This window comes from Artibeus jamaicensis, unplaced genomic scaffold, assembly GCF_021234435.1.
Source record: "Artibeus jamaicensis isolate MK-2021 breed Jamaican fruit bat unplaced genomic scaffold, CSHL_Jam_final contig_1417, whole genome shotgun sequence".
Taxonomy (NCBI): domain Eukaryota; kingdom Metazoa; phylum Chordata; class Mammalia; order Chiroptera; family Phyllostomidae; genus Artibeus; species Artibeus jamaicensis.
Window position 1 is genome coordinate 1015299 of NW_026521282.1, and position 15121 is coordinate 1030419.

The window sequence follows — 15121 nt, forward strand, 5'->3', positions numbered from 1 at the left end:
TATCTCTCCCACACTGATGTTTCTCTCCCTGTCTTTCTCCTTCCCTTCCCCTCTCTCTAAAAATAAATAAATGAAATTTAAAAAATATAATGGTTTGGTGATGATGAGCTCCTTTAGTTTCTTCTTGTCTGGGAAGCACTTTATCTGCCCTTCGATTCTAAATTATTTCTTACTGGGTAGAGCAATCTTGGCTGTAGGTCCCAGCATTTCATGACTTTGAGTATTTCTTGCCAATCCCTCTTGCCTTCAAACTTTCTTTGAAGAAATCAGCTCACAGTCTTATGGGAACTCCCCTGTAGGTAACTGACTTCTTATCTCTTCCTGCTTTCAAGATTCTCCCTTTATATTTAACCTTTGGCATTTTAATTATGATGAGTCTTGGAGTGGGGCTCTTTGCATCCATCTTGTTTGGGACTCTCTGTGCTTCCTGGACTTGCATGTCTATTTCCTTCACCAAATTAGGGAAGCTTTATTTCACTATTTTTTCGAACAGATTTCTAGTTTCTTCCTCTTTCTCTTCTCCTTCAGACCCCCCTATGATATGAATGTTGAACCTCTTGAAGTTGTCCCAGAAGCTGCTTATACTCTCCTCATTTTTTAAATTCTTTTTTCTTCTTCTTGTTCTGATTGGTTGTTTTTCCCTTCCATATGTTCCAAATCATTGATTTGATTCTCGGCTTCATCCACTGTACTGTTGTTTCCCCGCAAATTGTTCTTTATTTCAGTTAGTGTATCCTTCGTTTCTGAGTGGATCTTTTTTATGCTGTCGAGGTCCTCACTAAGTTCCTTGAACATTCTTACAGCCAGTGTTTTGAACTCTGCATCTGATAGATTGCTTACGTCCATGTCTTTTAGCTCTTTTTCTGGAGTTTTGATCTGTTCTTTCATTTGGGCCATGTTTCTTTGTCTCCTCATTTTGGCAGCCTCCCTGTGTTTGTTTCTATGTGTTAGGTAGAGCTGCTTTGACTCTCTGTCTTGGTAGTGTGATCTAATGTAGTAGGCGTCCTGCAGGGTCCAGTGGCACAGCCTCCCCTGTCACCCAAGCTGGGTACTCGAGGTGCACCCTTCATGTCGGCTGAATACACCCTCCTCTTGTGGTTGAGACTTGATTGCTGTCGGCAGATCAGTGGGAGGGACTTACCCAGGCTAGTCAGCTGCAAGGACTGGCTGTGACCACTGACCACCAACTTCTGCCCTCCCTGAAGGACCAGCTGTGCAGGGGCAGGGTGGTGGTGCTCCGACATGGTCTGCAGCTGTCCAGTGGATGGGCTGGCCCTGAGATTTCCCAGGTGGTGCAGGCCAAGGTCAGCCCCAACCTGTGTTTTGTTCTGGACCACCCTACCTGAGGTATAAAGCAATCTTAGGTGGTTGTCACTTGTGCTGGGCTTGGAGATTCTCAGGCAAAGCCAAGCTGTGCATCTAGGCTGGCTGCTGCTAGTGCCAGGCCTGGGGCCACTTAGAAAGAGGTACAGGGACTGGGGACTCACTGAGGCTAGTTGTTGCTTGTCTGAGAGGATTTAGGAAGTTGTGCAATATGAGCCAAGACCAGCCATTCATATGGAAAAGCCACTGTTAACAGCTTGGGTGGGCCTGTCAGTTGGGGGGTAAGATCCTCAGGGGATTTTAGGGCCAGCCAGTGTTATTTAGCTAGGTTGATAGAGTCTCAGATATGGCACCCACCTGCCTGCTCTGTGGCTCTGTGAGGAGAGGGTTCAGAAAAGGGACAATGGCCTCTGCCCACCTTTCTGTCCGGGAGAAAGCTGTCCCCCAGCTCTTGCCTTGATGCCAGACACTTCAGTTCCTCACTCCATACCACTGCTACCTTTCAGTTTGTTTGTCTTTCAAGTTGCTACCCTGATGCCAGAGCTCAGACGGAGTGAGTCTGAGTAAGTCCCTGTGTGGGATCTTTAACAGGAAACGCTTGGGACTCCAGAAGTTTATTTTCCTCACTCAGTCCCTGCTGATTTTTGCAGCCAGAGTTATGGGGACTTGTCTTTCTGGCACTGGAAGCCCGGGCTGAGGGGCCTGGTGTGGGGCGGGGCCTCCTCACTCTCAAGATAATCCTTCCAAATTTTTATTCATTATGAACTTTTATCCATCCCTTGTGGATATCAGACTAGCCCATTCCATGTGTCTGCTCCTCCTATGAGTCTGGAAGGATGTGGTATCTTTAATTCTGTAGTTGTCAGATATCCATTCAGCTCAATTTTTGATGGTTCTGAATGATGGTTGCTCAATAGTTTAGCTGTAATTTTGATGTGGTTGTGCAAGAATACAAACTGTTTCCCTATGCCGCCATCTTCACTTTTGTACAATTTTAATACACTAGCTTCTTAGATCATAGTCCACAGTTCTTACTGGGATCCCCCAACTTCCTGAAGCGTTATTTTTAATTTTGCATATGTTAAAATTCACTCTTTCTGCTGTACAGTTTTCTGGGTTTTGACATATGCTGAGAGTCACGTATCCACAATTACAACATCATACAGAGTAGTTTCATTGCCCTAATCACCCCTGGGCTTCCTTAGTCAAACACTACTTCCCTCCTCAAAACCCTGGTAACCACCAGTCTGTTACTGCACAACATCAACGTAACCTGGCAGCCAAGGAGAGTGGACAGGAATGCGCATGTGTGAACAGTGATGACTTCACTCTTCAGTGGGAGTGGTAGACCCCATTGAGTGAGCATGTGTAGTGTATGGTGTTGCATTCAAAATGATTGAGTGAGTCAGGCAATGAATCTGCATCAGATTTTGCATTTTGCATGAAGCTTGAAAATTCCTCCATGGAAACTATTCGGATGATTCAGAAGGCTGCAGCTATGGGCAACTGGTGATTTGGAGATTCATTAGGACAATGTGCCTGCTTATACATCACATCTCATGCACAGTTTTTTGGCAAAACATCAAATCACCCGGGTGACTCAGCCCCCCTATAAGCTCTGATTTGGCACCCCGTGACTTCTGGCTTTTATTTTTTTCTTTTTTAAAATTCTTTTAAATTTATTTATCTCTAGAGGGGAAGGGAAGGAGAGAGGGAGAGAAATATCAATGTGTGGTTGCCTCTCGTGTGTCCCCTGCTGGGAACTGGCCTGCAACCCAGGCATGTGCCCTGACTGGGAATTGAACTGCGATCCTCTGGTTCGCAGGCCTGTGCTCAATCCACTGAGCTACACCAGCCAGGGGGATGACATGCCTTTTTTAAAACTGAAATCATCTTTGAAAGGGAATAGATTTCAGACCATTGATGAGATTCAGAAAACACGATGGGGCAGGTGATGGTGATTGGGAGAACTGTGTGAGGTCCCAGGGTGCCTACTTTGAAGGGGACTGAGGCATCATTGTCCTGTGTACAATGTTTCTTGTATCTTGTGTCTTCTTCAGTAAATGTCTCTATTTTTCATATTATATGGCTGGATACCTTCTGGACAGACCTCGTACACTATGTAGCCTTTTTCAGACTGGCTTCTTTCATTTAGCAATATATATTTAATATTAATTCATGTCTTTTCGCGGCTTCAAAGCTCTTTTCTCTTACTAATTGAATAATACATTATTGTCTGGATGTACCACAGTTTATTTATCCATTGACCTACAGAAGGACAGACGTCTCAGTTACTGCCACTTTTTGCTGCTTTTGAATAAAGCTGCGGTAAACATCCAGGTGCAGGTTTTATGTGGACATAAGTTTTCAACTCCTTTGGGAAAATACCAAGAAGCACAATAGTCAAATCATATATGTTTAGTTTTGTAAGAAACCACCAAACTGTCTTCCAAAGTGACTGCATTCCCATTATTTTGCATTCCCACTAGCAATAAATGAGGGTTCTACCCTGGCCTGGTTGCTTGGTTGCAGCATTGTCCCATACACCAGAATGGTTGTGGCTTTGATCCTGGGTCATGGCATGTATGGGAGGCAACTGATCGATGTTTCTCACATCCCTCTCTCTCAAATCAATGAACATACCCTCGGGTAAAGATTAAAAATAAAGTAAAACAAAATAAAAGAAATAAGGGTTTCTGTTGCTCCACATCCTTGCTAGCATTTGGTGTTATCAGTGTTGGGATTTTGGACATTCTCACAGGTATGTAGTGGTATCTTGTTTTTGTTGTTTTTTTTAAAAAAAAGATTTTAAATTTATTTTTAGAGAGAAGGAAGGGAGCGAAAAAGAGGGAGAGAAACATCAATGTTTCCAAAGTGGGAGAGGTACATCAATCAGTTGCCTCTTACCCACTGCCAACTAGGGACCTGGCCCACGACCCAGGCATGTGTCCTGAATGAGAATCAAACCAGTGACCTTTTGGTTCATAGGCCAGCACTCAGTCCACTAAGCCACACCAGCCAGGGCTGTAGTGGTATCTTGTTTTAATTTGCTATTCCCTAATGACAAATGACGTGGAGCATCTTTTCCTATGCTTATTTGCCCTTGTATTTTTCTTTGGTGACACGTCTGTTCAGCTCTTTTGCCCACTTTTTAAAGGTTATTTTATTCTTATATGAGAGAGTAAGGAAAGAGACAAACATCGATGCAAGAGCAACACCGATCCACTGCCTCCTCACACACCCCAACAGGGATGAAACCCCCAACTCGGGCACGCACCCTGACCTGTAATCAAACCTCGACCCTTTGGTTAAGGGACAACGCTCCAACCAGCTGAGTCAGGCTGGCTCAGCACTGGCCAGGCTGCCTATGTTTAATAGAGTTGTTTGTTTTCTTATTGTTGGGTTTTAAGAGCACCAGTCCTTTGCCACATCTGTGTTTTGCAAAGATTTTCCCCCAGATTGTGGCTTGTCTTCTCTTTCTCTCACCAGTGCTGTTCACGGAGCAGACATAAAAACTTTTGATACAGTCCAATTGATCGTTTTTTTTCTTCCTTCATGAACCATGCTTTTCATATTGTATTTAAAAACTCATCCCCAAGCCAAGGTAAGACAGAATTTCTCCTGTGTTTTCTTCTAGAGGTTTGACATTTTGTATTTAGGCCTATGAGGCACTTTAAGTTAATTTTTTGGTAAGAGGTCCCTGAAAGGATTTTCAAAAGTTCTTTATCTACTACCACCCAACACACATGCATTTTGAAGTTCACATCTACAATATTTCAACAGACATTTAAATAACCATGAAGGGTACAATTCCTGCTGTGTTATAGATTCCCACTTGAAATAAAAATTGTGATATCACTTTTAAACAAAAAAGATTTTATTTATTTATTTTTAGAGAATGGGAAAGGGAGAGAGAAAGACGGGGTGAGAAATGTTGATCTGAGAGAGAAACATCAATCAGTTGCCTCTCATGTGCCTGACTGACCGAATCCACAAGCCAGGCACGTGCCCTGACTGGGAATAGAACCATCGACCTTTTGCTTTGAGGGACGATGCCCAGCCAACTGAGCCACACTAGTCAGGGCATGATATCACTTTTTACACAAGGCCAGTGACATCAAAATCACCTGGTGAACTGATACCTGTGTCCATCTCAAATTCTGCACGCTGGCTCTTCTTTCTCAGGCTCCCGTTGGAACTGGGCCCTTTGATTCCTGCCTCCAGTTTTCATTCGCTGCCCCTCAGAGAGGTCTCCTCGTGCCATCTTTCTCCATGTCGGCAGTTTTTTTGTTATTCCTCCATCGTACTTCTCCAAAACACAAACGTGTATAAGTTACATTTCTTGTTATAACCTGTGACCATGGAGCTCTTATCATGTTTCTTCTGGCATAATCACCAAATAAACAAGGAAGATTGGCTCCAGTCTGTGTCGAATAGGACTTGCTGCCAGCGTGAGGTGGGCTTCGCCGTCAGTCCCATTCCTCTCTTCTGTTTTATGTGTGAGCTCAAGGAGACCCTGTGCACAGAGATGAGCAGTTGGGAGTGGGGCCCACGCTGCTGAGGGCTGGGGCCCCTGGAGCTCACTTGAGTGAACTAGGAGGGGCGATTGGGAAAGGGAAGGGGGCCAGGAACTGGGGGGGGGCTTCTCAAACTTACTGATTTTTGGACAGAGTACATGTGGGGGGTGAGATCCGGAAAGATGATTTTTAGAAACCTCGGCCTGCTCTGTGGACCCTCTTAAGGACTTTGTGTCATTGAAGGCTTCTTTAGTGCTGTGAAGATGGATTCAGCAGGTCACTCCCGGACCCTGTGACTCCATGGAGCCCCTGCAGCTCTGTCCTGTGTGCACATGCTCTTGTCAACAACCAGGAAACCCACCCTTCTATCCCCAGTGAGGCCTGGACCCCCCGGGAGGGGGCACTGGAATTGATGGGACCGAGTAAGAGGAATCTATGAATTGTTGGGGGGTTGAGTTTGGTCTCCCAGCACTTATTTTCTGAGCGCTTCCCCTGGGCCGGATCAGCAGAGACACTTCTGGGGAGTGCATATTCTGGTGAGGAAGATGCAGAAAGTGATTTTGCAGTGATAGGTGTTCTGAAGACAGGGCCGGGGGAGGGAGCAGGGCAGGTGTGTTTGAAGAGGTGACATTTGAACTGAGACCTGATGGAGTGAGGGAGCAAATCAAGCATATATCTGAGTGAACAGCATTCCAGGCAGAGAGGCAGCAAGTGCAAAGGCCCTGGAGTGGGTGCATGTTCGTATGTTTGAGAGTCATGTATGGTACACACCCCATGCATGGTGTGTTTGAAGGCCAGTTAGGGAGCCATTGTGGCTGGGATTGGCTGGAGCTGCTTCAGCAAGGGGGGGAAGTAGGTAGAGAGGCCAGACTAGTGATGGGAAAGGGGGGCCAACCGTACAGAGTCCTTTGGCCACTGTGAAGACTCATTCTTTGACTTGGAGTATCATGAAAAACCATGGGGGCGGGGGCTGGTTTATAGCCCAGGGGTGAGGTGATCTCTAAAGGGAATGTTCAGGCTGCTGGGTAGGGGTTAAGGCTGAGAGAAAGTCCAGGAAGGAGGCTGTAGCTTCTGATGGGGCTCAGGCCAGGGGGGCAGATGCAGCAGTGGCAGGGCTAGGCTAGGGAAGGAGGCTGTTTGAGATCAAACGACCTGGGTGGAGCAGAGACCCCAAGACTCACAGCCATGTCAACATGCGGGCAAAGAGACTTCGGGATGGAAGACACCAGTGGTGCAAAGGCCCTGGGGCCAGCCCAACCTGGCCACCAGGGGGCTGAAGCCGGTGGGAACCTGAGTGAATAACCGAGGAGGGAGGTGGCAGCTGCTGCGGGCAGATTGCCTTACAAGGCTCCCTGCAGCGTTGTGGCCACGCTCAGCCACCGCCAGCTCGGCCCCCAGCATTCGGCAGGAACGCGCTCGGAGGGGGCGGGGCCGACGGGCGCCGGCTGTGGGTTCTGCGCGGCTGTCACTGCATGAGTTGACGCTGCAGCTTCCAATTCAGGTCCGTACCGAGCACTCCTAGAGGCTCACCCGCGCTGGCAGGGGTGTTCAGGGTCCCTGGCTGTGGCCATTGTAGCCCCCCCGTGTCCCTGCGCACACCTGTCACGACTGGAGCACCCCTGGCCAGCACGCGCGCCGCCCACGCAGCTCTGGACGCTGAACGCACAAGCTGCGGAGTTTCTCCCGCCCCGCGGTTCCGAGGGCCCAGTGTGCCCGGGCGGCCGCGTGGGTGGCCGCGGCAGTGGCAGGCGGCTGTGTACTGGGGTCGCAGGTGCATCTCAGGCGGATTGGTGGCCTTTGCCTGTGGGCGCTGGGCAATGAGTGGCAAGTCTAGGCCTGGGGGAAAGGGAGGGCCCTTTGGGCGATGTGGGTGGGGGTGGGCTCGGAGGGGCCAGGGTGGGGGTGCATGGAGCCTTCTGGAAGACGGCTGATTGCGCTGCAGGTTGTGTGGCCGCAGAGAGCAGGTGGCTGGGTGCTGAAGGTTGATCGCCCTTAGGGTGGGGGGTTTCCGGATCGCCGCGCCGTATCTGGGGAGGGGGTGGAAGGGGTGTATTTGGTGGCCTAGCAGGGAGGCGTCCCACCTGAGAGTGCTGACCTGGGCGGTGGGGGAGGGGCGAGAGGTACCCGGGCTGGGGGAGGGTTCTGGGACCTTATGAGACATGTGTTCCTGAGTGGGGTTGCCTCTGAGGGAGGCTGAAGCACTGCTGTGACTGGGGTGGGGGTAGGGACTGCCCCTCACCCAGAGCACCTCCCTCCACCTCTCCCTTGCCCCCCAGACATGCTGCTGCTCAAGAAACAGACGGAGGACATTAGCAGCGTCTATGAGATCCGGGAGAAGCTGGGCTCGTGAGTGTGTGTCAGTGAATGTGATGTGTGTCCGTGAATGTGTAAGTGTGGGGGGGGATGGGTGGCATGGGATGGAGAGGGCCTCCTCTTCTGCTTCAGCTTGGGGGGCCCTTCCCTCTCCCCACCTCTGCTCTCTCTCCCCTCCCTCTCCTCTCTTCCTCCTCTTCAACTTCCCCCTCCCCTCCTGCCTCCCCGCTGTCTCTATGGCAGGGGTGCTTTCTCTGAGGTGGTGTTGGCCCAGGAGCGGGGCTCCTCACACCTTGTTGCTCTCAAGTGCATCTCCAAGAAGGCCCTTCAAGGCAAGGAGGCCCTGGTGGAGAATGAGATTGCGGTGCTCCGCAGGTGCGTGCCTGGCCCCTGGCCAGGCTGCTATTGCTTAAGGCTTGTGGGCAGTGTGTCCCGCCTCAGAGTGCCCTGCTTCGCACCCAGTGCCCAGGCCTGGGATGGGGTTCTGCCTTGCTGGATTGGGCAGAGGTGGAAGGAAGCACTCTTAGGCCCTGAGGCCTAGAAAGGGGCCGCATGGACTACAAGGACTTTTTCTTGCCGTTACAGGGTCAGCCACCCCAACATCGTGGCTCTGGAGGACGTCCACGAGAGCCCCTCCCACCTCTACCTTGCCATGGAGCTGTGAGGAGGGTTAGGGACAGGCCGGGGGCTGGGTGGTGAGTGGGGGCCAAGGGGCCTGGGTCAACTAAGCCCCCTCTCCTCACAGGGTGACAGGAGGTGAGCTGTTCGACCGCATCATGGAGCGTGGCTCCTACACAGAGAAGGATGCCAGCCACTTGGTGGGCCAGGTTCTTGGTGCTGTCTCCTACCTGCACAGCTTGGGCATTGTGCACCGTGACCTCAAGGTGCCTGTCCTCTTGCCTGCCCACCCAGGCCGTACCTAGTCTCCCTGTGCACCAAGGGTCTGGGGGACTTGAGGAGGCTCAGCCCCTTGTCCCAGCCCCCAGCGTTCATGCCAGGGCTGACTTGGCACTTCCTCTGGTCACCTGTGTGCCACAGCCTGAAAACCTCCTCTATGCCACACCATTTGAGGACTCTAAGATCATGGTGTCTGACTTCGGCCTCTCCAAAATCCAGGCTGGCAACATGCTGGGCACCGCCTGTGGTACCCCAGGATATGTGGGTAAGTGAGGGGGCGCCCTGAGGTTCCTTGGGGGCTGGAGGCCTGGGTGACCCTGCAGGAGCTGTGATGCCAGGGGCAGGGCAGGTGGTGGGCTATTCCTGGGGTTGACTAGGCTGAGCCAGGGAGCACTGAAGGCTGGTATGCACGTGCGTGGTGTGCGTCTGTCTGTCTGTCTCTGGCCCCCAGCCCCGGAGCTCTTGGAACAGAAACCCTATGGAAAGGCCGTAGATGTGTGGGCCCTGGGTGTCATCTCCTACATTCTGTGAGTGACCGCTGCGAAAGGCTCTTCTTCTGCCTGCCTGCCCCCTGCTGGGTTGGGGAGGGTTGGACAGCTGGGTGATTCATCTGTGGGTGCCAGGCTGTGTGGGTACCCCCCCTTCTACGACGAGAGCGACCCCGAACTCTTCAGCCAGATCCTGAGGGCCAGCTACGAGTTTGACTCTCCCTTTTGGGATGACATCTCAGAATCAGGTGAACTTGAGGCTGACCCCAAGCTCAGGGAAGGGAGGGGGGAGTGATAAGTGGAGTGCGATGGGTTGGGCTGACCTGGCCTCCCTGCTCCAGCCAAAGACTTCATCCGGCACCTTCTGGAGCGAGACCCCCAGAAGAGGTTCACCTGCCAGCAGGCCTTACAGCATCTTTGGTGAGTGGAGCCCCTGCCAAGCTGTCTCAGGACCAGAGTGAAGGACCACACCCTCAGAGACTGTCCACTGCCCAGCTGACCCTTGGCCTCCTTCTAGGATCTCCGGGGATGCCGCCTTTGACAAGGACATCCTGGGCTCAGTCAGTGAACAGATCCAGAAGAATTTTGCTCGAACCCACTGGAAGGTCAGGATTGGGTGGGGGGGGCCCGTGGACATTTTTTGGCTGGAGACTGCCTCCCTTCCCTGTCTGCTCCATCCCTCAGCCTCAGGGAGATGGCCTAGGCTGCCAGTGACCTCTGGGATCCTTGAAGCCTTGGGGCCAGGGCGGGGGCATGGCCTGATATCCTCCTCTCCCTGCAGCGGGCATTCAATGCCACCTCTTTCCTGCGCCACATCCGAAAGCTGGGGCACAGCCCAGAAGGTGAGGAGGCCTCAGAGCGGAAGATGGCCCGCCACAGCCACCCAGGCCTCCGGGCCGGCCAGTCCCCCAACTGGTGACGCCCAGGTGTGTGGGGGTGGGCCCTGCACCCCCTGGGAGGTGCTTCCTTGGTGAACTTACAGTGTTGAGCCCCATGTGGCCAAGAGCTAAGTGGAGTGGACTCCAGAGAGCAGAGGGCTGTGGGCGGGGAGCACAGTTGGAAGGCAGGATCTGGGGTTCTGGGAGGAGTGGACGAGAGAGGGGCCGGCAGGGGCTGATGACTACAAGACTGTGAGGATCCGAGAGGGCCCAATGTGAAGACCGAGTGGGCACCGCTGCCGAGAGCCTTGACTGGGAGCATGGGCACAGGGCAGGCCAGGGGTGCCTCCGGACTGTTCCCCTTCCCTGTGAGCTTCTCTCTCCCCCTCCACCCCTGGCAGATGCCGAGGCTGAATGCACTGACCCCCAGATTCTCTTCCCACGGACTCGTTCACTCCTCTTCCCCATCCCCTGAACCCCGGGGCTGGCCTCTGCTGGAGAGTTTGAGACATGTCAGTGTGGCGCATGACACTGGGGTGAGAGTGGGGCACCCCCAGGCTCTGCCCTCACCTTAGGGGCTGGTGGAGCATGTCCACAGGGCTCCCCTCCCCTGTCACCGCCATAACCCCTTTGAAACCTGGAGAGGCTCCAGGGAAAGTCCTTCCTGCACGCTGTTCTGCGCTTCGCTGACTGTGGGTGGTTCCGCTTGTGTCGTAGCCCTCCAGCTCCCCTCCACTTTTCCCCAAATCAATAAAGACAGACAGAGCAATGGGCCAGTGGTGAGCTGGAGGAAGGGGTAAGGGACAGGGTTGGAGGGTGACTGTGGGGTCCACTGTGGGAAAGGAACCAAGGAGGCAGGGCCGCTGCCTGTGGGACCACACCCGTGATCCGGCCCACTGCCACCCAGACTTGTGCTTCCTTGGATCACAACAGACAAACTCCTGGTTGTCCAAGAACGTCTTGTCCTCACCCCACATCCAAAGTGCCAGCAGAAGGCAGTCACATGGTCAGCTCTGCCACCCTAGAGGTGACCTGCTTGTAGCCCTGGCTCCCTGCTGGGTTGTTAGCAGAGGTGGGTGGTGGGAGGCCTGTCTCCAGGACCCCGGGGACGGGCTGCAGTGGCCCTGCTGTTCAGGGCCAGGCCGGGAAGGGCTCACAGGTGAGCAGAAGCCTGTAGCCTGGAGAGCAACCAGAGTCCCCCAGCTTGCCGTCTCCAACCTCTCCTCACTCCCTACTCCCCTTACCTGGGCTCAGGCCAGAAAAAGCATTTCCAGCACAGTGTCAGAGCCCTTTGGCCAGGAGAGGGCGCCACTGGCTTCAAATCCTGTGCTGTGCCGCAGTTTGGAACCCATGGGCTCCAGGCCTGGAGGAACAGGCTGGGTTGGTTATGACTTCTTGTGTGAAGAGTGGTGGCTGGTCCTCTGGTCGGCATGGCCCCTGCCTCTCGTACCCAAATGCTCGCACCCAAGCCTCTTCTGGCCCTATTAAGCCTTTCTCCCGTGCGCATCAGTGGAAGACCCCTAGGACCGCTCCTCGGCCTCAGCCAGAGCAGAGGAAGCACCCTTCAGAGTTTTGGGTGAGCTGGCCACTCCTTCCTCCCCACTGCAACCCTGCCTCTGCTGCCCTCTGCCAGCCCCCCTCATGGAGTGTGATGGAGAAGAACCTTCTTGTTAACCTTTGGGACCTGAACCGGGCAGTGAGACAAAGCTCTGCTGGCCTGGGTCTCCCGGGTGGGGACTGGATCAGGGTTTGGGGTTGGAAACAGAGGGTGTGCTTTGCACTGAGGAGAGCAGCCTTTGCACCACGCACCTCTGCTGAGCTGGGGATGGGCACAGCCCAGGGTGGGCATGCCTGCCCGCTGGGTCCCAGGCCTACCAGACCCTCTGGGCTCCTCTTCTCCCAGCATCTTCCCACCACCTTCCTGCTCCGCACTGCCCCATGCACACCTCCCCACAGGTCCCTGAGCCTGGGAGAGTCTGGAGATGGGTGGGCAGCTTTCTTATCTGTCCCCATGGCCACTCTGTATCATCCTTCACTCCAGGCTTTGGGGTCACACAAGCCAGGGGACCTCAGGCAGCTGGCACCACGGCCAGATCTCAACAACTTGGCCTTCTCACCCCCAGTGACCTGTTTTGCCTCTCCTTAGCTCCCCACTTGGGACCTTATCAGCTCTCCTGCTACCTCAGACGGCTTCGCCAGTGTCCCTTTGCTGGCTCTCCTTCCCCTCCCTTTCCAGTTGTTCACATTAGACCCCGCGACACCGACTCATTCTTGTTTTGTCTGTCAAATATTGTTCAGGCCTCTGCTCTGTGCCAGGTGCTGAGCCTACCAGACAAGGTGCCTGCCCTCATGGAGGAGGCCCTACGGTGCAGGGATGGGCTTACTCGGATGATAGGGATGAGCTGCGTGGGGAAAGCAGCATGCTGGCTGCTCAGGAGCAGCGATATCCAAGCCAGCCTTCCAGAAGGAATCGCAGTCAATCGGAGAGGGCCAGCTCTTCCAGCCCAGGCGGGCTGCCAGATCACTGCTGCAGAGTTGGGGTTGCAGCTCCCGCTGCCCCGACACAGAGTGCAGTTTGGCCTCCGGCCAGAAGGCGGCACCATGGTCACATTCATCAGCCATCCTTGTTCCTTCAGCACCTGGGGCAGCATCTACTGTCCCCCAAGATCCTGCCCCAGGAAAATCCTCACTTGGGAGAGAGGTCCTGCCCTGCCCAGCTGGGTGAGGCAGAGAGTAGGACCTTTCCTTCATCCCTCCAAGCCCTTCCTATCCAAGGGGCCTGTTTGTGAGAAGAAAGCTTTGGGCCAGCTAGGTTGTCGGATGAGGGCTGGGAGAGAGAAAGGACTGGTTCAGCCAAAGGCAAGAGATGGGGGGGGGGCAGCGTGTGATGGGGAGCTGGGGGGGCCAGTGTGGGAGCATTTCACGCTCAGGGAACGACAGGTGCTCAGTGCTGAAGCTGGAGGGATCAGAACCTGGCAGGGCCAGAGTCAGGCTTTAGTCTGAGCAATGGTGAGCCAGCCGCTAGAGTGCTCTTATCCAGTCTGTGGTAGGTGCTGAGCTGTTGTAGAAAACTCAGTGCTGTGAGTCAGGAGCAAGGTCCAGTAGGCGGGCGTTGGGTGTTGGGGACCAGACCAGAATTGGGAGGGAAGCCTTGTGGGTGTCCCAAGAGGAAGCTGTCACCCTCATTCTGGACTACACAGGGTTGGTCACACACTCTGTCTTGGAGCAAACCTGTGGGTGGTAGGTGTTCTGGGGAAGCTCAACTCAGGGCCACAGTGGGGTGGAGAATGAAGGAGAGGGGCGTGGGGTGGACTCTGCATTTCTGGGTGGATTGTGCCACCATTCACCAAGAGGGGTTCGCCTGGGTGGGTCTGTGGGGAGACAATGGGATTCGTTTTGGACATGGCCTGAAGGGGGTGTAGAGCAGAAGAGGCTTGTTTCTCACCTTTCTCTCTGCAAATCTGCATTTGGCTCTGCAGCTGACCCCAAGCCTTAGCTCAGCGGGAGCTCTTCTTGAGGACTCACTGTGTGCCAGACTCTGTTCTGGAGAGCTTTGCCAGTAGTCTCTCAGAGCTCAGCTGAGAAGTAGCCATTCTTGTTATCATTGGTCCCATTCTACAGCTGGGGAAACTGAGATGTGGAGAGGCCAAGTAACTGAGCCAAGGCCACGTAGCCTTGTGCTCTATGGTGCTGCCTGCCTCCATTCACGTGAGGGTTGTATAGGGACTTGAGAAAATGACTGGGGAGTTCTTCAGCCTTCTCCCTGGGAGGGAACTCAGTGTGAGGGACAAAAGAGAGAACACTAGGCTGGAAGAACTGCCCTCGATTTGAGTTTGAGCCTTGCAGGTGGTTTTGTCACCTTCAAAGTCTTCTGTGCCTCAGTGTCATTTATTTAAATTCCCTGTGAGATGAGAACTGGGGAGGTCGTTCCACAGTGGTAGAGGCAGGGCGTGGCATCTGGGCCCTAGAAAGAACCCCTCCAGACTTCAGTGTGAGGGATGGGTGGCTGGAAGTGGGGCAGGGCTGGTGGCAGGTGTACATGTGCATGGGTCCTGTAAAGGGCAAGGCAAGACATAAATAGAGCCTGTGCCAGGGTGGCTGAAGTGGGACTGGAAAGATGGAGATGGGTCACGGTGGAATGGATGGGAGAAGAGGGTGAAAGAGAACTGAGGATGCCGCCCACCCCCAACGCCCCAGAACTCAGGAGTTCTAGAAGCAGGCTTGTTCAGGACATGAAGGGGCCAAGCCAGACCCCTCTCGACTCTAAGCCGAGTATCTTCCTGCCAGCCAGTCGGTGGGCACGTGACAGCCATGTTCTCTGTCCAGCCCCAGCTTTGTGCAGGCACTGCTGACTCCATTCCTGGCTTCTAAGATAGAACGTTTGGAAAATAACAAGCCACCTGGTTTGGTTGATTGAGGTCTGCTGTGAGACGTCACTGGAGATCAGCCTGGAAGTGAATTTTCTCAAGAGGGCACAGGGTCAGATGTTTGCGTCAGGAGTTTTTCTGTATTTCCCAGCCCTATCTGTCCCCTCTTGATAAATATGAAAACCTCATCTCCAGGCCCTCTCCCCAGGTCCCGTGGACAGTTGAGTGGCTCCCCTCATGCCAGAGGAGGCCTCATTGCCCCTCTCAGTTTATCCTTATAGTTCTTTCAACTATTGCTTTTGTATTGTTTTAAAGATTTTAAAAAGTTATCGATTTTT

The 15121-nt window shown here is 53.3% G+C and overlaps 1 protein-coding gene across 1 annotated transcript; it reads left to right on the top strand.

The window, feature by feature from the left end:
- The first annotated feature begins 6128 nt into the window (after positions 1–6128).
- On the top strand, positions 6129–11140 carry PNCK (pregnancy up-regulated nonubiquitous CaM kinase). The gene is made up of 12 exons (XM_037150577.2): positions 6129–6262; positions 8117–8186; positions 8397–8528; positions 8739–8813; positions 8899–9037; positions 9192–9315; positions 9502–9577; positions 9674–9786; positions 9880–9958; positions 10056–10143; positions 10320–10464; positions 10818–11140. Exons 1-11 carry the CDS (start codon positions 6253–6255, stop codon positions 10455–10457), a joined length of 1044 nt encoding a protein of 347 aa, XP_037006472.1. The 5' UTR covers positions 6129–6252; the 3' UTR covers positions 10458–10464; positions 10818–11140.
- The last annotated feature ends 3981 nt before the right edge of the window (positions 11141–15121 follow it).

Excerpts from the sequence above, each read along its gene's own strand:
- PNCK (XM_037150577.2), top strand. Across the intron at positions 8,814-8,898 it reads CTCTACCTTGCCATGGAGCT|GGTGACAGGAGGTGAGCTGT; the intron begins GTGAGGAGGGTT and ends CTCTCCTCACAG. Across the intron at positions 9,787-9,879 it reads GGATGACATCTCAGAATCAG|CCAAAGACTTCATCCGGCAC; the intron begins GTGAACTTGAGG and ends TCCCTGCTCCAG.